Below are 23359 nucleotides of genomic sequence, written 5' to 3'. Positions count from 1 at the left end.
AATCGGCCTCCTATCCAAAAGTCATGAATGTATTGTGAAATCCCAGCCTGCTTTACAGAATTCTGCTCCGCCTGTTTGCTGTTGCAGGAAAATATTTTCTCACTAAAAGACATTTTTCGTTGTTAACTGCTTGTCGAGCTGTCAATGAAAATAGCTGACTCCAGTCCTGGACTTGGACTTTCGATGATACAAACCAAATTTCATCGTCCCTCATACAGTATTTGTGCTCTCTCTCGCTCTCTCTTTCCTCCCCCCCCCCCCCCCCCACCCACCCCGCCCCATTCAACCCCAGCACCGTGTGGAGGCCACTTCTCAGCCCCGACTGGAGTGATTTTGTCTCCTGGGTGGCCTGGTTACTACAAAGACTCCCTCAGCTGTGAGTGGGTGATTGAATCAGAGCCTGGACGCTCCATCAAAATCACATTTGACAGGTGGGTGGCATAATGCTTTGATCCCGCATGTTGTAAAGGCTCTCACAGCTTTGAACGGAGCAGGAGTGTGCAGATTGATCAGAATCCCCAACGAGTACTTCTGACAAGCAGCCGTATACAAAACCTTGAGTTTATGGGGATTTGGCATGTGTATAATGATAATATCTTGAAATTTCATTGGCTGTATCAATGCTGTCGGGAATTGTTGATCAGGATGAGTGGGTTATTTGCTTTGTATAATAAACATGTGTTCTCTGAGCTATGAACTGCTTTTTAATACATTTTGCATTGGTTTGAGCCTCAGGTTCAAACAAACTGCGAATAACAATATTTGCTCAACAACCCGTAGACCCCGACCTCCTACAGCATGTTAACTCAATTAAACAAAAAATACACACTTGTACAGAAAGTATAATATTCATGGATGTTATCTAACGCTGAAGAGCCCTTGTAAACTTTCCTAATTCAAGTAACACAAAGACATACACTTAAATAACACTGTTAGCCTCACGTCTTTATTTTGTTAGCGCTGCCACAAACAGATGTATTGATGTATATGACAAAATTACTATCGACATTAACGTAATGATCGGGGGGATGTGATTTATTTTCTCACAGGTTCCAGACTGAGCTGGGCTATGACTTCCTGGAGATCCACGACGGGCCCAACCTCCTGTCCCCGCTGGTCGGCTCCTTCAACGGAACCCAGGTGCCCCAGTTCCTGTTCAGCAGCAGCAACTTTCTGTATCTGCTGTTTACCACCGATAACAGCCGATCAAACGCTGGATTCAAGATAATATATGAAAGTAAGTAAGGCACAAATACATGTACTGTATGTGTGCATAACCACATGTGGGCATATACAGCTTAGATATGATGTCCACACTGCTACATCTTCTACAGGTCTGAGTAATACACATGGATATGATGTATTAAAATCGATTATTAACAGATCTACAGACACAGGTTACCAGTAAAAACTAAACCTGCACAGAATCACTCTATATGTGGAGAATCAAAGCATATCTGAATCTGAGAATAATCATATCACGGTATCGAATTCAAAATCAAATGTTTTTTTTCTTCAGGCGTGACGGTGGACAGCTACTCCTGTCTGGACCCTGGTATTCCGGTCAATGGTATTCGCTACGGACAGGATTTCTCCATCGGCTCCACGGTGTCATTTGGCTGTGATTCAGGCTACAGACTCAGCCACGAGGAGCCGCTGGTGTGTGAGAAGAACCACTGGTGGAGCCACGCTCTGCCCACGTGCGATGGTAAATATCTCCAGAAGAAAGACGTTTATTTGAATTTGGGTCCAGACACAGCCCGAGGCCGGGTTGACTGCATCCATGTCAATGGTAGTTCACTGATATATTACAGTACATTACAGTGACTGAGGAAACAGCTCCTTTTGAGATGACATTAAAACTTCCCTGACTATCAGTAGAAATATGTACTTTTTTAACTGAAAGGTAAGAAGTTCAGAAAAATAATTATCACTTCTCCAGAATTGGAGAAATTGGACAGATTATCTAACTTATTCATGACAGTAGCCTCAAAGAAGCAAGATGTGTGATAAAGATCCGATGTGGGGCTGCTATCGCTGTACGAAATGCGACAAACTCTCACACACACGCACACACACATATCATATGAACACAAACTAACACTGGGTGTACTGAGTCATGGCTGCTGTGGCTGATAGTGAACGATTTGAGGAAAAGATGAGAGATCTCTGGGCATGCACTTTACACTGTGTGCGTGTGTGTGTGTGTGTGTTTGTGTTTGTGTGTGTCTGTATGTGTCTATATGTGTGTGTGTGTGTATGCCAGTGCCTGTGTGTGTGTGCGCGCCTCCATGTCTTCCATGTCTTTGTGCTGCTTTTATCCACGGGTCTCCTGTCACCCTCTCTCCTGTGTGAACCGTGAACACAGGAAGGTTTGAGGTAGATTTGAGGTAAGGTTGACGAAAGCCAGTGTCGGCTGTCACCTCCTCTCTCCTCCCTTTCAAAACGGGGGGTGAGGGGAGGGTGTGGGGGTGTGTCTCGAGAGAGGAGAGGGGGAGCAGAATAGGACGGAGCAAAGACGGATGCGGCAGTGCTGCATCGGTTCTGTGGCCGCTTGCGTGGTTCAGCTTGCTGGCTCAGGCGCTTGTTAACCACATTAGAATTGCACAGTCCCTGGGAGCGGGAGCAGTTCCCTCCGAGGAGGCAGTTTGAGCATATAAACATCAAGCTCGGGGGCCTGGAATTTATGTGCTGAATGCCATTAGAGTGTGTTTACACAGCACTGTATGTACCACACAGGTATGGGAATGTATTTGCTGCTGCGGCTGCTAAGAAATGGCCCAGCATGATTGACAACAAGTTCACGGTGAACAGCTCCAGCTGAGTCAGCCCTGGAGAGTGTAGCACAAATCTCACATTGTTCATACTGAGGGTTGGAAAGAACAGCAACACTCCTACATACTATGTAGTAAAGGAAATTAATAAGATGATGACATGATTATTAAAAGAGCCATATGAATATTTACTTCATACATTAACATGGTGTGATGTGTGAATACTGACCTGAGGATTCTTTACCAATTTAATGGATTTAAATAGAGTATCATCCAAAGGAGGTTAGAGAGAGAGGGAGTGAGAGAGGGGGGGAGAGAGAGGAATGACCTCCCGACGGCAGTGGTGGAGAGAGAGCAAGATGAAAGGAGATCAGAAAGAGAGACAGATAGACAGATGGAGAAAAGGTAGAGAGGAGGAGATGGGAAATGGCAGAGAAAGAGATGTTATGCAGTGTTTTAAATTTCTCACATAGCTCTGCATTCAACATAGAGAGCTTCCCTGGCAGAAAAGTATGAAAAATTAATGACGCTGTGTGTGTGAGTGCAAGCTGCTGTGCATGAGTCCCCGTTACAGAATGTGTTTGTGTGTGTGTTTGTGTGTTTGTGTGTGTGTGTGTGTGTGTTTTTTTGTGTGTGTCCATTTCTTTATTTTGGAAATACTCGAACTCATGCTTCACGCGGACGATGCAGAATTCTTAAAAACCATGGAGGTTAAGTGTGAAGATACTGGTGTTCCAATATCAGACTGGTTTGTTCTATGTGGCTGTAGCGTTGGTCAGCAGTGGGAATGGCCTTTGCAGGTTTGATTTTGTGGCCGCACTTCTCAGGGTTGGTTGGTTTCAGCTTCCACGCTTCTGATCAGGTGTCCCACTTACAGGAAAGTTCAGCAGAACTTTCAGGCTCGACCTTCTCCCTGCCGCTCTGCCACCGTTGCACTTTTGAGGTAATGTTACGGCATTTTATCGGCGAATTGTAAGAGAAAATGACAGAGCAGCCGCCCAACTGTAAGATGAACCAACTGGAGCGAGCCGAAATGAAGCACCCTGTGATACATGCATGCATTAGTATGCATGGAATGAGCAACAGATTTTTCCTGCGGACCTGGTCTCAACTCTGAGCACCCCTGTGCCGGCGCAGGCCTTTTCCTGCATAACAATGTGTGGAGTTGAACCGCGCGCAGAACTTTCAGGGTCGTCCCGGGGCCGCACTGTGAGCCTCCAAATGTTTCAAGTTGTTCCTAAGACACATCTGTATCGCCTCACCACTTTGTTTTAATGGTGTGCAGTAGCTGCAGTGATCGCACAGCATTAATTTGGGGGGAAAGCAAGCTTAAAGCATTTCTTCTCCATTTCTGTTTCATGTCGGTTTTCTGCCTCGGAACAAGCCGAGAGACTGAACGTCCCAGAGCAACGAGATCTTGCAAATAGGTTGCAAATCTCACTTCTCAGCAAAAGAAGTTTCACTCATTGTCCAATTGGCGGTTTCATGCAGAAAGTGATATTGCTATTAATGTTTTTTTTAACAGTTGACACCATTTACAATAGAACATCCTGTACCTGCAAAATAAGGCACTAACATGCGATCGATCACTGCTGATTATTGTCAATAGTGATAAGATGAGATAAGTGACCTGAAGTACAAGTAAATACTTAAAGATACGACAGATCTTTAAGAAAATGTCTAAGATGGTTAACTCACACTTTTTCATTGTTGTCGCCTTTAAATTGCATCATATGTGTATTTCCTAGACTTTAACTCCTTGGGGAAACAATGTATGATGAAATAAAATCTTCCTTTTAACGGATCACTATTATGTGTTGCTCTTTGTTGTGTAACATGAATAAAACTTTAATATCTCACCTCATCCGTGAACGTAACTTGTGCCCGAGTTGCGTCAGGTTGGTAAAGACAACTCCCACGATTCCTCGCTGCTTCACAATGTCATCAAGCTTGGCATTTTGTCATTGTTTTGACAGAGTGACCCCTAGTGGCCAATCTTATATATTGTACGTTTAGTTTTCCATTTGTTTGACTCTCAAAGGACCACCCCCCACCCCCCCCCCCCCTCCACCACCCCTCTCTTTCTCTTCCTCTGTCCATCACTCCTTCTCTCATACCATATGTGTGACGTAACTTGAGTTCAGCATGATAGGTCCGCAGGGGAACATTATCTGTTTTAGGTATCAACAAACTGATGCTAACCTTCTCCCTACCTCTGCATCTCTCACTCTCACTCTCTCTCTCTCTCTCTCTCTCTCCTCTCTCTCTCTCTCTCTCTCTCTCTCTCGCTCTCTCTCTCTCTCTCTCTCTCTCTTTCACTCTTTCCACACTCTGTCTCTCTCAATCTCTTCAGCGCTGTGTGGCGGAGATGTGAGGGGTCCCTGGGGTACCATCCTTAGTCCCGGCTATCCAGACAGCTACCCTTCATCTCTCAACTGTACCTGGACTGTTGAAGTCAGCCACGGGAAAGGCGAGACTCACACACACACACACACACACACACACACACACACACACACACACACACACACACACACACACACACATAGACGAACATTCACAGATTCACACTGCCTAATAGAGAGAGACAGCGTGAGAGACGGGGGCAAGTAGCACATACACACAGTCCAGCCTCTGCAATACTGTAACAACAAACCTGCTCCCTGCATGAAATGTTTAGTATCTTCTGTTTCATAGCATATTTACAATTTTAATATTAAGTTTTCCAGCCATAATCATATACGGAGAGAATATGGTTAAAATAAGACACATGATTCCACTTATAGATTATGATTCAAATATGTTTAACATCTTATATTGACCATTTTGAATATGTGCTGTGATCAAATGATCCATTATAACTTTGGATAAATGAGCCTGTTGAGAATTAATCAAACTTTTAAAGGTTATCTCAACTAAGTCTAAGTGTGTGTGTGTGTGTGTGTGTGTGTGTGTGTGTGTGTGTGTGCGTGTGTGTGTCTCAAAACAGGAGTCCAGTTTCAGTTCAACTCCTTTCATCTGGAGGACCAGCATGATTACCTCCTGGTTACCGAGAACGGGAGTTTCCTCCAGCCGCTGGCTCGCCTGACTGGCAACGAGTTGCCTAGCAACATCAACGCCGGTCTCTATGGCAACTTCAAAGCTCAGCTACGATTCGTCTCTGACTTTTCCATCTCGTACGAAGGCTTCAACATAACTTTCTCTGGTAATTTACTCACTTCCAGTCACTCAACTGTAGATTAAATTCACCCTCATTTGAGTCAATTACAGAAGTCGACTCTCCTCTAGAATCTCATCCTGGAAAAAGTCTCTTTGAAAGAGTCTAGACATTTTTATTTTTAATCCAAACCAGTCCAGTGATAACAGCCATAATGAATTTTGCACCGGATCAGCCCAGAAAACCAGGGGAGGAGGATCCCAGTCAGCACAGTGAAATAATAGCCTCTCTTTAAAAGATAAGAAAGCAGAGCGACATTTCTTCCTTGGCAGAGACAATTATTGTCTCTCATAGTGTATTGTAGTAAATTATCTGTCATAGCTTCACTTCGAGCTGTAAATTTACCAAAGAAATGTTGTTAAGTTCATTTATACAGCACCTTATCACACAGTGCTTGGGAAATACTAAAAAGTAGATAAAAGGAGCAGACACAAATATATACAGACGTATGAGACTGAAAAAGCTACAGAGAGGCAGATTTAAAGGGTTGAATCTCTGTCACAATCAGAACAACACGTCAAGTCTTATTTAGTTTAAATGTCCAAAACCGAGAGGGTGATATAAGGCTGTGTAAAGCTCACTGAAGATAGTGCCTGTACACAAAGCTAAAACAGATGTAGTCTAATACGAGAGCGCTGCAATAAACCATCTGTACATGAGGGTTGTGATGTTAGAGAGGTGTTTAATAACCTGTGTGATAGTTATGGAGGATGTACTCTGTGCGCTGCTTCCAGAGTTGATCATGAAGTTGAACCTTCACTTCTCCATGACTGTTTCAACTCTGTCCATCCTGATGCATTGACAGTGTGTTTTTTTCGATGTACCACGAGGCAGAGTCACGGGGGTCTGCAGGCCTGACCCGGAGACTCTGGCCCGCTGTCTATATGATTCTCAGTCAGTCAGCGCACAGTACAGTGATCAGCAGTGTCAAGACCCCACACCCGCATCACCAGGCATCGAGATGTGATTTGAGGGTTTTGATGGGAGCTGTTTCAGTGGAGTGGAACCAACAGCAGCCATCACTGAAAAAGGGTTTTATCATGTCTAAAACTACAGCTTCAAATGGTAGTTTGGTGGGCTGCTTTAGTCACATTTTACAAATATCAAATTCGATCGATTGATATACAGTTTGTATTTGAGTAATTTCTAAACAAAACATCCAAACTTTTTTTTTTCATTTATTTTTTTGTTAATTTGCATTTATATTTTCCTTGTTCTCCATAAAGGGATCTGAACAATGGAGTATTAGGGCCAAATTAAAGGGGGTGAAACAATTTTGAGAATTAATTTGATATCTTCATTGTCTTTCCCTTTAAATGGCATTTTTCATTTGGAATGTTTTCATGTTTTTAAGGCACATCTGCACAGAACTGTAAATCTGTGTTAATGTCCAGCTCCCGTGTTTTCCTCAGAAGAGAAATATCTCACCACTCAGTGACTACCAATAAAAACTCATTCAGGGATTGCTCAAGAAAAAAGCTGAGTAGCAGAGAAGTTACACAACATTAAACGGAACGCGATCCCCCATTAAATAACACAAAAGTGGAAAACATGAGACGGAGACCGACTCCTCTTGGCCTCATTGGTGGTGTACCTAAAATGTGTGCGAGTCACAAGTGCACGGTTGTGTAACTTTGCCATCACCCTTTTTCAAAATGAGTTAAGCGGCGTAATTAAGACAAAGTATAAAGCTGCATCTGCCCCTCATAAATCACTATCCTCTGCATAACTGCCCTCTCAAAACCCTCTCATCGACTTTGGAATAGAGGAGCAACTTGAATCCGAGTTTACACTGAAGGACGTCGTTCAACCTCCCAGATGGCTGAAGCTGATTCTCACACCGTGCCACATGGGAGGTGTCGCCTGAGATGTGACTTTCCATTTGTGTCATATATTTGCGACACGCTCTGAAATACAAATCACATCCTCGGTCGTAGCTCGGTGAAAATAAAGCTCCTGCTGTAGCTCGCTGAACACAAAATCATCAAGCTCAACTCAGGACGCACTGGAGTCGACTTCAAACTCTTGTGCAAGTTTTACACAGTCGTATATATAAGTTGTTATACAAAGATTTGAGCTACTAAGAACTATGTCAAGGCCAAGAGGTGTTTGCATCTTTTGGTTAATTCCTAATTTGTATGCTGTCTGTCTTATTGTAACTATTATGGGTTGCTTTAAGAGAGATGGGTATTAATCTTTACACCTAAATTAATATTTGTTCCTTAACTTACTTATACGACTATTTGTATTGTTTTGAAGTTGTAATAAATGTTTTAGCTGTATGTTGACTTTCACAATTATTTTTTTTGCAGAATACACCTTGGAGCCGTGCGAGGACCCCGGCATGCCTCGCTTCGGCCGGAGAACCGGCTACAGCTTCGGCGTCGGCGACACGTTGTCTTTTTCCTGCAATGTTGGCTATCGACTAGAGGGGGCGCTAGAGTTAATCTGTCTGGGCGGTGGGCGGAGAATGTGGAGTGCTCCTCTCCCAAGATGTGTTGGTAGGTGCCAACATTACTCCCGTTGTTATATCATACCCAACCGTGACAAACTTAGTATAACATAGGATGAAGTTTGTCGTGGTAACGTTAGTTATTTAAATTGTACCTCCTTTTTTATTTTTGCCATTGAGCTTGGTTAATTGTTTTCTCACCTGCTAAAATGCTCCTGTTAAAAGCAAACACCTTGACGTCTGATCTAACATAGGATTGGTTGTTCAACAAGTCTTTGTTCTATTATTTTTAATCTATTATGACATATATGTAGTGCATGACAGAATTTAATAAACCTGTTTAAAGAAAAAAACTGCTTGAATAAGAACAAATTTTATAATGTTTAATTTAATTGATCAGTAACAGGGCTATGACTTCCGAAGAAAGGGATTATTTAACTTTTATGGGATAAATTGAACGACTGATAACTAATCAAAAAATGCACAGTGGAGCAAATGAGCAATCTTAACAATGCGTGATGAGATGATTGATGTGAACACTTGAGTGAAGGTGGAAGATAACAAAGCTCAGGTGAGGTTTTTAAGGACATAAATAATTGGCTTAACTTAGTTTAGTGCTGATGTGCAAGTAGAGACCTGCTTGGCTTGAAACCAGAGGCGTAGTCGGGCCGGCCACCTTTCATCGAGTCTCGGTGGGTTTTTCCCAGGAGCATCATTGGTTACTTGGACCGACAGAAGTTCAGCCAGTGGCCTCAGTGGTTTGAGGGTTTGAAGTCTGGCAGCCGACTCCTTCTTTTGACACCCATGTCTTGTTTGGATGGTCTGGAGTGGGCGTGGTGTCAGCGTTTTTCCGACAGGTTGGTGGCGGAGAGAGAAGAAGGTGCTGAGCAACTCCAATTACTGTACATTGCCGAGAAACTTTTAGCCGCTAAGTGGTTATAGTTCCAAAAAAGAAAGAAAGGTGGAATTCAAACTTCTGCTATGCCGTTCGTCAGGTTCCTGAGTTTGCTTGGGAATAAAGGTGAAGATTTCCTAAAATTACCTGGCGAAAGAAAGAAAAGAACAAAGGGCACTCTAATTATAAAAAAAGAGAAGACTGAAAGGTGAGAGAGCAAGAAAAAGCAAATTGCAGAAAGACTCAGGAAAGAAAGCGCTGCACCCAGTGGGCGCTACTGTCATTTCGACTCAGCTAGGAAAAGGGATCAGCGGAGGAATACAGTGTTTTCAGCGGGTGTATTTGAGTCCATGGTGCGAGGCAAGGACCCTGGTTATAATTATAGTCCTTTCGTGCTTCCGTCTTCAAGAGAAGTAACATTCAAATATTAATCAGAGATGAGTCCGTATTGTTGTAGATCTTCCATTCTTTGGAGATTTAGCTTCCATTTGCCTGGCGTCCAGTTTTAATCCATCAGGCTTCTATGTTAAATCTCCCAGAAGCTGGACTGTTGGGGAAAGAGGAATCTCTTGTTTCTGTCATAACACCCAGGTCTCCTTTGTCCTGGGTTATTTAATAGCTTGTGACTGATGCTGTCCCACGGTGAACTAAAATGATCTTTTAAGTAACTGGGCTCCCACAGGCAGCAGTCGTCTTTAAAAGCCACATTTTAAAAACTGCAAATCTCAGTGTTGTGGCCCGTTCACCTTCCAGTCATCATGAGTTTTACTATGAAGGACATTCTCAGAAATACGACTCTGAATCTTTAATTTAACAAAGCAGCTCTTTAGGATTTCTCATGAAACCCAGACATTAAACACAAGAAAACACCATGGTAAGATTTATTCATCGTGAGCAGGTGTCAGAGCGATTATTTTCCCGTCCTGTAATTTGACACGTTTACATTTCCTGCGATAAACAGATGTGGCAGAGCACAGTTGGGCTTCTGTAATGGGACAAGTGTACATTAGATGTAGGTGCACGCTGCCACACTCTGCCAATTTTAATGGAGTCGTACAAGCAACAAACAAAGTAGAACATGTCGATACGACATGAAGGGAAGTCTAAAGCCAGTACGGATGCATACAAAGCAGAGAAGTGCTCAGTGAGCCATGAACACAAATCACAGCGAACACACGTCTCTCACCTGGAGTGGAAAATTAGAACAATCTGAGTTTCATCACTAATGAATTAAGGCAGAAATACCTAATTAACTTAAAGGGGACGTTTTTTATTTTTTTAAACATGGAGTAATAAGTAGTTTAAAACATTAGCTGCCATGTAAACACGCAGCCATCTGTATCTGACATAGACTGGTTTGTAGACAGGTCGGATGTCGAGGTCACTTCACTGGGCAGTGGTCTCTATGTCTGAATGGAGAAAATGAATGATCTAGTTCATTTTTATTCATTGTTCTTTAATATCGTTTTGATATTACTATAGGCTTCATACTTCATGAACAGTGCTCGACAGTAGTTGAAATACACAGGCTTCCTTGTTGTTATATCGTCGGAGACTACAAGCAATCCTCTGAGCTGCTTTTCTTTCTTCTTCTCTTGTTTAATACTGTCTCAACTTCCTGTCAAACTTAGGATATCATAGACAATTGATGCCATTGGTCCAAAAGTCTGACCTTTCCCAAAATATTCTTCCACACTGCTAAGGAGACAAACTTTGATTCTGTTCGATCACCTCCTCTTCGGGTCAGACTAAATGATGTGCTGTTGTTCTGGGTCGTAATCTGAGGCAGTTACATCAAAACTGAACTGAAGGTTGAACCCTAAACCCTTAATGTAATATATAACTTAGTTCAGGCCCAAGGACCAATACTGTGGACTTATAACTTCAGGGTCCACGGAACAAAGTCATGTTTAAAATTGTATTAAATATGGATACAAATGCAAAATCGATGAAGGACAATTATAAAAACACATGACATTGATAGTGCAGTTTGTCACTGGATTGTTTTCAGCCATAGTGGGAAGTGTGGGACTGCATCAGGCCCAGGGAGACAGACGTGTTGTTAAACAGCAGATCCAGAACAGAGGATATTGTACAAAGCCACGTTTATTTTCAGCTTCGCTCGATGTTTGCAGAGACGGCGTTTACGTCTTTTGGATCTTTGGCTCTTCGACATGCAAGGACTGATAATGCAAAGAGGTGTGGGGGGAGGGGGGTGGGGAGTTGCGTTCAGGTGTTCAATGGTGTAGTGCGGTTCGCTATATTTAGTTCCTGTTTGCTGTGTTGCATTGCTGCATGATGGGGTGCACATCACAGATGAAGAGCGAAGAAGAGGAGAGGAAAGGGACGATTAGAAATCTACCATGCACCGTTTTCTACTCTGGGCCATGTAAACTTTGGTTTAGTTTTTTTTTTTGCTTTTTGGTGCTGCCTCTATGAAGTCAAGTGAACTCATCATGTATAAACACATAAAGGTGTTTTTTATGGTTTTAATCAACTCAAACCTGTGTTTTGCAGCTTTAAACTGTTGCTTTGTTGGCCTGTGCTTGTGATTTCACTCGAGTCTGCACTTAACCGAGCAGGTCAAACAAATTGTTTTCATAAAGTACTGCTCACAAAGGATTTGGAGTGCTCACAAATTGATGTCTTTGCTTTTTCACAGAGCCGATCTTTCTATGCACTTCTGTTCCTCCTGCACATTATCTCATATTTACTGTGCCACTTTTGTTAAGGGACAGGATGGGTGGAATTGGACGGAGAAGAAAGAGGGGAGAGGAGGGGGAAAAAGAGGAAACTCGCGGAAGTGGAAAAACGAAGGTTGATTGAAGTAGAGGAGGATAAAGGGGTATGGTTCATAGAGAGGGGGAGAGAGAGAGAGTGGGAGTTAAGAGGGAGAGGGTGAAGAGGTAATTTTCTAAATGGAAACTCTAGCAGCATGATTTATTGACGATGGGACAGCTGTAATATGACTATTACACCAGTAGAGACACAGAGAAGGGGGAGAGCGTTACGTAAAGAGCGAGAGAAAAAGAAGGGAAGAGAGGGAGGGAGGGAACACACGTACTGTAGATAGAGGGCACGCGTGAGGCGTCTCTTTAGGTAAATTAGTTTCTGAATTTTACAACCGGCCCATTCCCTACGACAGACGTAGATGGCTGACAGTACAGCTGTTAAAAAGGGTTGTTAAAAAGCATGCGAACACACACACACAGATGGAAAACGCACACATAGACAAACACACACACACAAGTGTGCATTCGAAGGACCATTCATTTCTCGGGGAAAAAGAATCATAATCCTCTGTTAAATGAAAAAAGATCTTTTCACTTCAAGGACAAACACTTTTCTCTCAAACTTTTAAATACTTTAAAATCCCCAAAGGATCTTTAAATATGCAGCTTATCTTTCCATTTTTCTTTTCAAATCAGTGTCTCCTAACAAAAGTGTCCCCACATGGTCACATCACACCATCATAACACTTATTTATTATTCAAATAGTGTGTCTGTTCCGGGTGTATTTTAATTCTCCGGTTTCCGTCTTTGTCATCAGCGGAGTGCGGCTCCTCCGTCATAAACAACGAAGGGATCCTTCTCTCGCCCAACTACCCGATGAACTACGACAACAACCACGAGTGCATCTATAGCATCCAGGTAGTAAATCTCCTTCTGCTTCAGGTTTCTTATTAAAGAAAAAAAGTGATAGAGACACAATATTGCACACTGGGACTAATGCAGAAGTCGTTATGGAAGTTGGTGGAATTTTATGAGGCCGTGTGGAAACCTCTGTGAATACATTTGTTGTCTGCTTTGTTGGTCAATAAATCTATTTTGGATTTCCTGTGGACTTCAGGTGCAAGCTGGGAAAGGCATCAACATCTCTGCCAGAACCTTTCATCTCGCCCAAGGGGATATACTCAAGGTAAAGATGCGTGCACACACACACACACACACACACACACACACACACACACACACACACACACACACACACACACACACACACACACACATTTGATGATTGGACTGTCATTCTCCCTGTCTGGTTTCATGCGTCATAGAGGTTTAATGTTGAATCTGCATTGCACTGTTGTCTTGACAGATTTACGATGGCAAAGACAACGCAGCCCATGTTCTCGGAGCCTTCACAGGGACGTCCATGTTGGGCCTGACGCTGATTTCCACTTCAAACCATCTCTGGCTGGAGTTTTACAGTGATCCAGAAAGTGCGGGGGAAGGATTCAAACTGGTTTATTCAAGTAAGTTTGCAGGGGACATGTCTTACCTTTACAAACTTTTTACATTTGTACAGCCTCAATGTCAAAAAAGAGCTTATAACTGTATAACTGTAGGTTTGTCGTGTCTAATAAGCGTTGGATTAAAACCATGACCTGGACTGGACATGATTTACAGTATGGGTACTACCCAGGAGGGGACTGGGAAAAGGCAACAAAGGCGACTCAATCTTGTCTTTATCATCGTTTCATCAATTTGGCGAATAAACACCATGTGACAGCTGCTCTACTTCCTGACAAATGTAACAAAGTTGCAGAATCTATTTAACTCCAAATGCTTCTAATTTGCCAAAACCGTTAAATAACTGATCGTTAATTGCAGCAGTGAAATGAAAACAGGAGTCCGTTATGTTTGATTAACAAAGATTTCAGAGATTGGAGTTCTGCGTAGGACAAGTGGGGGGTGCTAAAGGTGCCCTCCTGGATGCATATTTGCTCTAAACTAATCAGATTGCATAAACAGAGTCATGCAGGAGGATTTGCATAATGCTTTGAAGATGTGTTGTTTCTGCTACGTGAGTGGAGTGGCGCATCGCTTTCTTCTCAGCACCTCAACTGTCTCTTACTGATGCACATAGAAGTTAGCAGTGCTATAAAAAACAACAGATAATGACTGAAAGCAGCATGTAGATGGTAACTTTTGCCAAACAAACAATAAGCTATAGGAGTGCTATACGGGTGTGGTGCTTAGTGTCCCTTTGTTGACAAGTTGAAGGATTCTGAGCTGCTCGAAAGGGTAAAAAAAACATCCTTATGCATTTCAGCCATGGAGGCTTTCATCAGGACACTGAATGGCTTTCCATGTAACAAGAACTGGCAACCACCAATTCCCTATGGCACTTTATTACAAACTAACCACGGTGATTGTAACAGGCAAAGACGTTGTTGAAGCCTGAATAAACGGAGGAGACGGACTCAAAAGACTCTGACAAAGGAAATTGTTCTAGTTTTATACCTTGAAATCTACACAATACTGAAGTTTAAATGGGTAACTTGATTTTCTATCCTTTTCTGATCCTTTAGAAAGTGATACTGTTTTTTTAGTATGTATTTAATATATTATATATCTAGAATAGATAACTTGGACTGTCTGGCACTGATACTGATCTTATGACCCTAAGGTATAAGGCCATTTTCTGCTCGCCCTGTTTAGCCTTATTGGCTGTAGCACATATCGACATGTTTTTACTGTTTATATAATTCTATAGTCATGAGATATTAAAGCCTTTCTTTTACTTAGCTCCCCTTTGAATGCTTCAGATGCATTAAGCTTGAATAAACTGTGTCTTTTGTTGGTATAGGACATGATTATTTTCCATTAGTTGTCTAGAGGAGCAATTTCCGACAGGCAGCCATTCACACTCAATGTAAGGGTGATTGCAGATTTGCTCAGATCCCACAATGGTACAAGTAGAGCTTTGCAAATGGCCATTTTGACAGACTTAGACATACACGAATACTCCTTGTCTTCCAGGAGATGATTCAAATCCTGGCACCCCTTGTCTTCCAAGTAATCCCAAAGATCAAATTCTGGTTAGCGTCTTAGAAGGATAAGCTATTTATACACCTCTTCATATCCCGCTCTCCAAAATTATGTACATGAATAAACAGAATATTCTGGATATTACCATAGTAACTGATCTTAGACTGTGAAAAACAACCTTAAATTGGATCAGGTGTTCACATGCTCCAGGATTGTTCCTGATATTGCAGAGGCTCATATATCTTTGTATATTTCTTTTATTAAATTTGGATAAGAGCTCAAGAGGATCTGTGATATTAGCGATCTCGTAAACAAAATACTTCAGCGTGCCAGACATTAAGGGAATATTGCCATGCCGCTGAGGAACTTTAATTCTGTTTTCTCTAGTGGGTCTCATGTGTCCCTGGGTGAGTGTTTTAAAAAGTGCACACCTCAAAGATCTTTATTTTACCCTCTCTCTCTCTCTCTCTCTCTCTCTCTCTCTCTCTCTCTCTCTCTCTCTCTCTCTCTCTCTCTCTCTCTCTCTCTCTCTCTCCGCCTCTCTCTCTCCGTCTCTCTCTCTAGGTTTTGAATTGTCTCACTGCGAGGACCCAGGCGTCCCTCAGTTTGGCTTCAAGGTCAACGACCAAGGTCATTTCTCTGGGAGCAGCATCACGTACAGATGTGAGCCCGGATACACTCTGCACGGAGCTACCACACTGAAGTGTATGACGGGGGAGAGGAGAGCCTGGGACAACCCCCTGCCTTCCTGTATCGGTATGTCTCCCGCTGCCTGTCCTCAAAAAGTCTTAAAATATAGTCGTCTGAATTTTTGTATGTCTCATACCACTTCTATTTACAGGCATTGCATAGGTATACAAAAGTATTTGTATTTTCCGAATCTTCTCATTTGAGTGTGCTTTCTCCCGGAATTTATTAGGACATTTATTTATACCCTTCACTGTATATCAAGTTGGAAGTCATGAAAGATCCCCAACAGTTAAGCTAAATCATCCTGATCGCCCCCCTGGTGGCCAGCTGCTGTATAGGTCATAAACCCTGCCTCCTAAATAAGTAGACCAGAAACCTTATGACACTATATACCAGAAAACTAGGATCTCTACCGCCACTAGTGTTTCTGTGGTGTAATTGCAGCGCGACTCACACACACCTACACACAGTTATGAAGCTTTGACACAGAGGCATGAATCAGCCTTGATGATATCAGGAGGTATCACTGAAGTAGACCTTGTACCACAATACACTGCAGAGGCGCTCCCGGCTGCTTTATGAAACACTGGCGAAGGTCAGCTTCCTGTTAAACCAGCCTCTTATTTTCTCATGATTTCACACACGACGGTGGTTTAGAAGTCTCAGTGAATAGCTGTTGGAGGCTTTACCAGCTGGACTCTTTCTGCACAGCTGATCCTATTCTGCAGAACTGTCACCCAATGCTCTACTCTATACTCAAACACACAGATCCAATCGACTTGTATTATACAGTATTTGTAGCTTGTTTTGAACCTATGTTTTTGTTATTCTTACGCTATAAAGAGCTACATGAGCAACCTGCTTGTTAGTGTTGCTTCATAAACACTTTTTAATGGGTTTTATCTTCGCTGCAGAGCACTGTATCAACGCACGGGCCATTTTTCGGTAAAAACTATAAAAACCTTCTGGGATGCAACTCCCCTTTGAGTATCCACATATTTCTGAATATTCCATTATAACACCATTGTCTCTCTAATTCATTTTGTAGGGCTTCAAACTCATGGGAAATTATAACCACGCCACAGTCCCAAATATCAATGTCAACAGGCCAATAATGGGGTTTCACTGGCTTCGTAATTCCAGGCACACACACACACACTATAATAAACACACATCAGTGTATTAGGATGCGGAGCCTCAAATGCCTTGATTTGTATATTATGTTAAGCTTATTTGGAGAGATTTTCATTTCCTCCTCGTAGTTTTTTTGGCTGAATGATTACGTTTTCTAATTAAACCCAAACAAATGCTAAGCTCGTACAGATCCACGCACAAAATGGCTGCAGCAGCTGTGGCCCAGATGAGAACTGTAAGCAGAACAGCAAGGCCCAATGTCTTAAGCACCTTCTTGCTCCGTCGCTGCATCTGAAAGTTCAGATTTTGGATTTCGGCTTAATAAGTCTCTCTCCTTCTCACTATCAATAATGAATGAGTCATAAAACCACTGGCGGATATTCCTGGACTTTATATTTTAGCAGTGGCACACGGTGACCTCAGCTAACCTCCAGTCTTAATATTATATTGCTTCTTATTATTACTCAGAGTGTTTCCCTCTTCCTCCAGTGGCTTTGCTCCCTTTTCTCTTTCTTTTGGCCTCCTCTCCGTTCCTCTCTTCTCCTCCCCTCGTCCCGACTCGTAATATCGCTCCTTTTACTTGAGATAATATATTCCAGTGATGAAGGGAGGGGAGCCTGGGGGAGGAGGGACATGGCGAGGGAGGAGAAGCAGAGAGGGGAGGAAGATAGTTGAAATATATAACCAAGAGAGACAAAGAGAAAAGGGGCAAATTATTTTCTGTTATATAATGTGTGGTCATTAATGTAGGGAGAAACGCTGGATCAGAACTTTGTCTCTTCTTCTTACTTCTCTCTTCTCTTCCCGGGAGCAAGAGATAAAAAGACAGAGGGACACAGAGGAAGAGACAGCGCCCGTCTTTGCTTTCATTTGTCTCTGTGGCGATCGTTTTATCAGTGCTCATTGGCGACCGAGGTGCACCTAGTGGATCTAATTGCCTTGATAAACATTTTGCCAGGGGCTCTGTTCAGACCTGGTTTGAACTTCCTCCTCACCAGCAGATGTGAACGCACCCACGATGCATCGATGACGCATTTGAGATCTGATCACTTATCAGGCCCCTATACACCCCTGGTGTTAACATGTGTGTCCTGGGTCCCGCTGAGGGACCGCCCACTCAGTTGACGTCCTCCGACCAGCTACAGATTCACAATGAGCTGAAATTATCTTTACACTTTTCGGTGTTTCCCACACATTGATTTATTTGTGGTCCCACACCATGATATTAATATAAACATTAGGTAGAATCTTATTTCATAGTAGAGCTTCATATGGCGCATTGATTCACTCAGCCCCTTGTGACCCTATTCTCTCTCTCTCTCTCTCTCTCTCTCTCTCTCTCTCTCTCTCTCTCTCTCTCTCTCTCTCTCTCTCTCTCTCTCTCTCTTGCTCTCTTTCTCACTCTCTCACATCAACACATTGACAATGAACCCCTCTGCATAATTGGACTCATTAAAAACAGCATAATTTGCTGTTTGGGAACAGAAACTATGTTCCGGTTCATTTGCATGCAGAGGAAGTGAGATGTGATCACCAGGGGTCAATCGAGAGACACGTGGTGGACACGCATTCCTAACTTGAGGTGTGAACTCGCCCACTCAGAGCTGTCCGTCTGTGATTGGATCACTCGAGATGCGCGTTAACACCACGTCGGAACAAGGCCGTGGACAGATGATTGCATGACGTGTTATACGGAACCTGCACACTTGAATACACACAATCACCAATTGCTCTTAGGGTTGACCAGAAGTGATTGTGTATAAGATTTGTGCTCCTTTGTGCTATCCATACTGTGATAAAGATAATTTGTGTGGTTTGTGTGTCGGTACATATTAGTAATGTCTAATGTCTCAATGCCTGCAGCGGAGTGCGGAGGTCGTTTTAAGGGCGAGTCTTCCGGTAGGATTCTTTCACCTGGATACCCGTTTCCCTATGACAATAATCTGCGCTGCACCTGGACCATTGAGGTTGACTCGGGAAATATTGTGAGGTAAAGTATCGTTAAAACAGCACAGTCGTTCATTTTCACTCCAATAGTTGTCTGAAACTTGGAAATGAATAATAACTTACTTGGAGCTTGAGTGTTAATAGTTATTCTGAAAATGACAAAACAAATAATATATGCATTGTAAATCTGAACATGCTGATTGTTGAAATATTGTGCTCTACACATTTTGTATATAATAAGCTTATTGTAAACAGGATAAGCAATGTCTACAGATAGTATTCACGTAATTCAAATGAAACTGATTTGACTTTGCCTTATATACTTTCTCATATTACCAAAATGTGTTTAACCTTCAAGGATAACAATCAAATTAATGAGTCTTCCCCACAAAAACTGCTTTGACATTTTAATATTGCTTAATTTGATATTAAAACACTTCCTGTTAATGATCTTTTAAATGTGTCATTACTCTTCTTCTTGCAGTCTTCAGTTGTTGGCCTTCGACACAGAGGCCAGCCACGACATGCTGAAGGTCTGGGACGGGCCGCCTGAAAACGAGATGTCCCTGTCAGAGATCAGCGGGTCCCTGCTCCCCGGGAGGATTCACTCCACACTCAACACGGTCACCGTCCAGTTCGAAACTGATTTCTACATCAGCAAGTCGGGATTCGCAATCCAGTTCTCCAGTACGTCTCGTCCACGACTAATGCACCAAACGGTTCTGGAAATGAGAAGTCGCGATGGGACTTAACCTCCCGCTGTAGTTCATTTCCTTATTTTGCTTTGAAGTTGCATCCTGTCTTTAATTTCTGTGAGATTTCAGATAATGCTGTTGGTTTCTACCAGACTCTTACTACCGAATCTTAAGTTTAAACATGAAAACATGAAAACCATACATGACCCGTCAAAGCAGATATTTCCCAATACAGGATTTTAGACTCCTTACATCAACTACCACTCATTTTAAGTCAGCGCATTAGCTTAATAGCTGGAGGTATCTGTTGCAACTTTTTTTCTGTAATTCTACTTCCTTTTTTCTCCTCCATTGTCTCGTTTCCCTCCCCTTCCTCCCCTCCCTCTGCAGGCTCGGTGGCCACGGCCTGCAGGGACCCCGGCGTACCGATGAATGGCAGTCGGAGCGGAGATGGCCGTGAGCCGGGGGACTCCGTGTCCTTTCAGTGTGACCCGGGATACGAGCTCCAGGGGGACGACAAAATCACCTGTATACAAGTGGATAACAGATACTACTGGCAGCCCAGCCCGCCTGTCTGCATCGGTGAGAAGTCCAGCCTCCATTTATTTATAAGGTCAAATATCAGATGTACTGCATGGACAGCAGATGGGGTTGTTTAGGGAGGATGATTCAAAAAATGATAATGTTCAGTTTCCACTCACAAATTAACACATACAATATGATATTATTTCATTATCCAAATATCTGCTCGATGCTTGTCATTTTGAATGAAAATCTTGTAACTTAAAATAATAAAACATTGTCCCGACTGAATTCAAATGAGTTTTTTACCCTGCATGGTTGCGTTTGATAGAATATTCAAATTTTTTATGATATTGTTAGACTTACCGCTGCTTGTCTTCCCGTCATAGCTCCCTGTGGAGGAAACCTAACAGGCTCCAATGGGTTTATTCTCTCCCCTAACTACCCACATCCCTACCCTCACTCCAAGGACTGCGATTGGCTCATTGCCGTCAACTCTGACTACGTGTTGTCGCTGGCCTTCATCAGGTAACGTCACATGGTGTAATTTGCATTAAAACCTGTATTGTTCCTGAGTTGAATACAGTAAAATGTAGGAGAATATAGGATGAAAATACACCTCATCTCACTGGATTGGGCCGAATTCTATTAACGACACAATCCTTTCTCTATGTGCTGGACTCTTTGTGAACTTATGCACAAGTGGAATTTGTTTTATTTCCTGGCGCTAGAAAAAAGGAAAAAATGCAATGCAAATATTTTCACTCCACTGTGATTGTTTTTGGCAGAAAGACAAAACGTCATAACCAATCACAGCCATTAGTTTAAGGACAGTTGGAGTAAGAATTTTCACAAATGAATCTTTTAGCCACAGAGAGTAGTCGGAGGAAACAGGGTTTGTAAATAACATGTTTATTTTACTGCTCTGCAACATAATGACTGTCAAGAATTTTTTGCACATGTAAAACTACATGTCAGTAACGGCTCTTTCTTCTCCACCCATGTTCTCACCATCTGTTTCCCAACCTGTGTTTCCTTCATCCATTCTCTAGTTTCAACATCGAGCCAAACTACGACTTTGTGTATATCTATGACGGCCCGGATAGCAACAGCCCTCTGATTGGTAGCTTCCAGGACAGCAAACTCCCAGAGCGGATAGAGAGCAGTTCAAATACCATGCATTTAGCATTCCGCAGTGATGGGTCTGTGTCTTACACCGGCTTCCACCTGGAATACAAAGGTAAAATATTCTGCCAATAGTTCCGGCTCCCTCATGTAAAGTGAATACTGATTGAATAGGCTCTGAAATACTGAAAATAAGTAAAAGTACAAAAACTATAACAGAAACCCTAGATTTTTCATTCACAGGGAGATAAAATGTTTTGCTTGATATGAAACAGACCTTCTTCTGTGTATTAGGGTTGATGAATGCATGTCTTACATAGTTTTTTTCTTTCTATTAAGTATGTCACGGTTTATAACACCTGTTTCCTCATGAAAATACACATTATTTCCAGGTGGCACTGTTATTATAGCCACTTTGTAATTGTCAGTTGTTTAAAGAATCATTTTAATACACACTGATGTGTTTGCAGAAGGGACTCTCCTCTGTCCTGTTGGCTTTTCGTAACTGAAGCAGCTTGGGAAATGTCTATTTTCTGTTTTTCACAGCGAATGTGACAGTTCATGTTTCAGATGTGTCCCATGACACCAGGATGTCTCCAGCATGTATTTAGAAATATTTAATTTCTTACATTTAACAAAGACTGCTACATTAAACATGCACTACACATGTATATGCAGTGAGGTCTGCCACACTAATGACACTGCGTCTCATGCGGATTCTGAGATGAAGAAGAATGATTGCTCTCACCGTCGTGTCCCCTGCTGGATTAGTGTCTGTTGTTAGAATCTATCACAGAGGTCAGTTTGATTCACTCGCACAAAGGAATCAACACCGGCTACACGTGGACTCAGGAATTAAATCTTAAATTGAGGCAGAGTGGCTGTTAATCTTTTGGGAGGGGGGCCAAAGCCATAATTTACAAGGTTCGTGTACCATACAAAAGCCAGGGGATGAAGTTATCGTTCTTGCATCATCTCCGGCGGAGGCGGCTAAGTCAGACCGACTGTTAAAAAGGCCAACGGAGCCCCTGCTTCATTTGATTATGACTGGGGACTTACTTATTATTAATTTGACTGTGATTTGAATTGGATTATTTATGTGAGCCTGTCGCTGCTTCTTTCCCTCATCCTCCCTCCCTCTCACTGATTCTCTTTGTCTCTCTCCAGCCAAACTGAGGGAATCGTGCTTCGACCCAGGTGTGGTTCTGAATGGAACCAGGCTGGGATCGGATTACAAGCTGGGCTCCACGGTCACCTTCTACTGTGAAGCAGGATATGTTCTGCAGGTACAGCTGACGGCTGAATGAGTGGATGATGGTTGGTTGGATGGATACTCAATCAGTTTATTCGATGGATGGATGGATGGATGGATGGATGGATGGATGGTTGGATGGTTGGATGGTTGGATGGTTGGTTGGCTGGTTGGTTGGTTGTTTGGTTGGATTCTTCTTTGAGTGGTTTGTTTGTGGACTGGTGGGTTGGTTTGTTGTTGGGTTGGTTGGGTGTTTGGCTCTACGCATGAATGAATGGTTGACTGGGTGATCTGTTAGTTGCTTGATTACTTCTCTGAGTGGTAGGTTGGTTAGGGTGGATGGATTTTCTCTATCTAAATCATTTATTTATATTTTTCTTCAGGGCTACTCTACTTTGACCTGCAGTATGGGAGATGATGGCCGACCTGGATGGAACAGGGTACTGCCCAGTTGTCAAGGTAACACACATAAAACACAGACTGAAATAAAAAATACACACAATGAAGAAAAACAGTGTACTTATGTTCACAGGGTATTGTAAACTTTGTATGTGAGTGTGACCGTGTGCCTCACTCTGTGTGTGTTTCCTCTCCTCAGCGCCCTGTGGAAGTCGTTCTACGGGATCAGATGGGACCGTTTTATCTCCTAATTTCCCCAGAAACTACACCTCTGGTCAGACGTGTATCTACTCTATAGCTGTACCCAGAGAGTTCGGTAAGTTTATCAACACACAAAGTATAACACAGTATCATGCGGCCCATGCTGCATTGCAGTAAGAAGCAGTCACTCGTGTCTAACTGTACAGCGCTCTGATTTGAAGGTGAAGACACAACAGTTGAGAATGAAACGTGATCACAATTTTCTTATTGCACACACATCT

General features: G+C 42.6%; 1 protein-coding gene across 1 annotated transcript in view; it reads left to right on the top strand.

Moving 5' to 3' along the window:
- Positions 1-23359, top strand: part of LOC128461649 (CUB and sushi domain-containing protein 3-like) — a 307734-nt gene that overhangs the window by 228703 nt on the left and 55672 nt on the right. The window contains 18 exon segments of the mRNA XM_053446673.1: positions 293-431; positions 1050-1237; positions 1520-1708; positions 5128-5244; positions 5764-5979; positions 8304-8492; positions 12889-12989; positions 13189-13257; positions 13438-13594; positions 15678-15869; positions 18801-18927; positions 19369-19571; positions 19970-20161; positions 20491-20629; positions 21154-21341; positions 22394-22512; positions 22862-22937; positions 23077-23193. Of these exon segments, the coding sequence (XP_053302648.1) occupies positions 293-431; positions 1050-1237; positions 1520-1708; positions 5128-5244; positions 5764-5979; positions 8304-8492; positions 12889-12989; positions 13189-13257; positions 13438-13594; positions 15678-15869; positions 18801-18927; positions 19369-19571; positions 19970-20161; positions 20491-20629; positions 21154-21341; positions 22394-22512; positions 22862-22937; positions 23077-23193 (2718 nt within the window).

This window comes from Pleuronectes platessa, chromosome 18, assembly GCF_947347685.1.
Source record: "Pleuronectes platessa chromosome 18, fPlePla1.1, whole genome shotgun sequence".
NCBI lineage: Eukaryota > Metazoa > Chordata > Actinopteri > Pleuronectiformes > Pleuronectidae > Pleuronectes > Pleuronectes platessa.
This window is presented reverse-complemented; position numbering and strand designations above follow the sequence as displayed.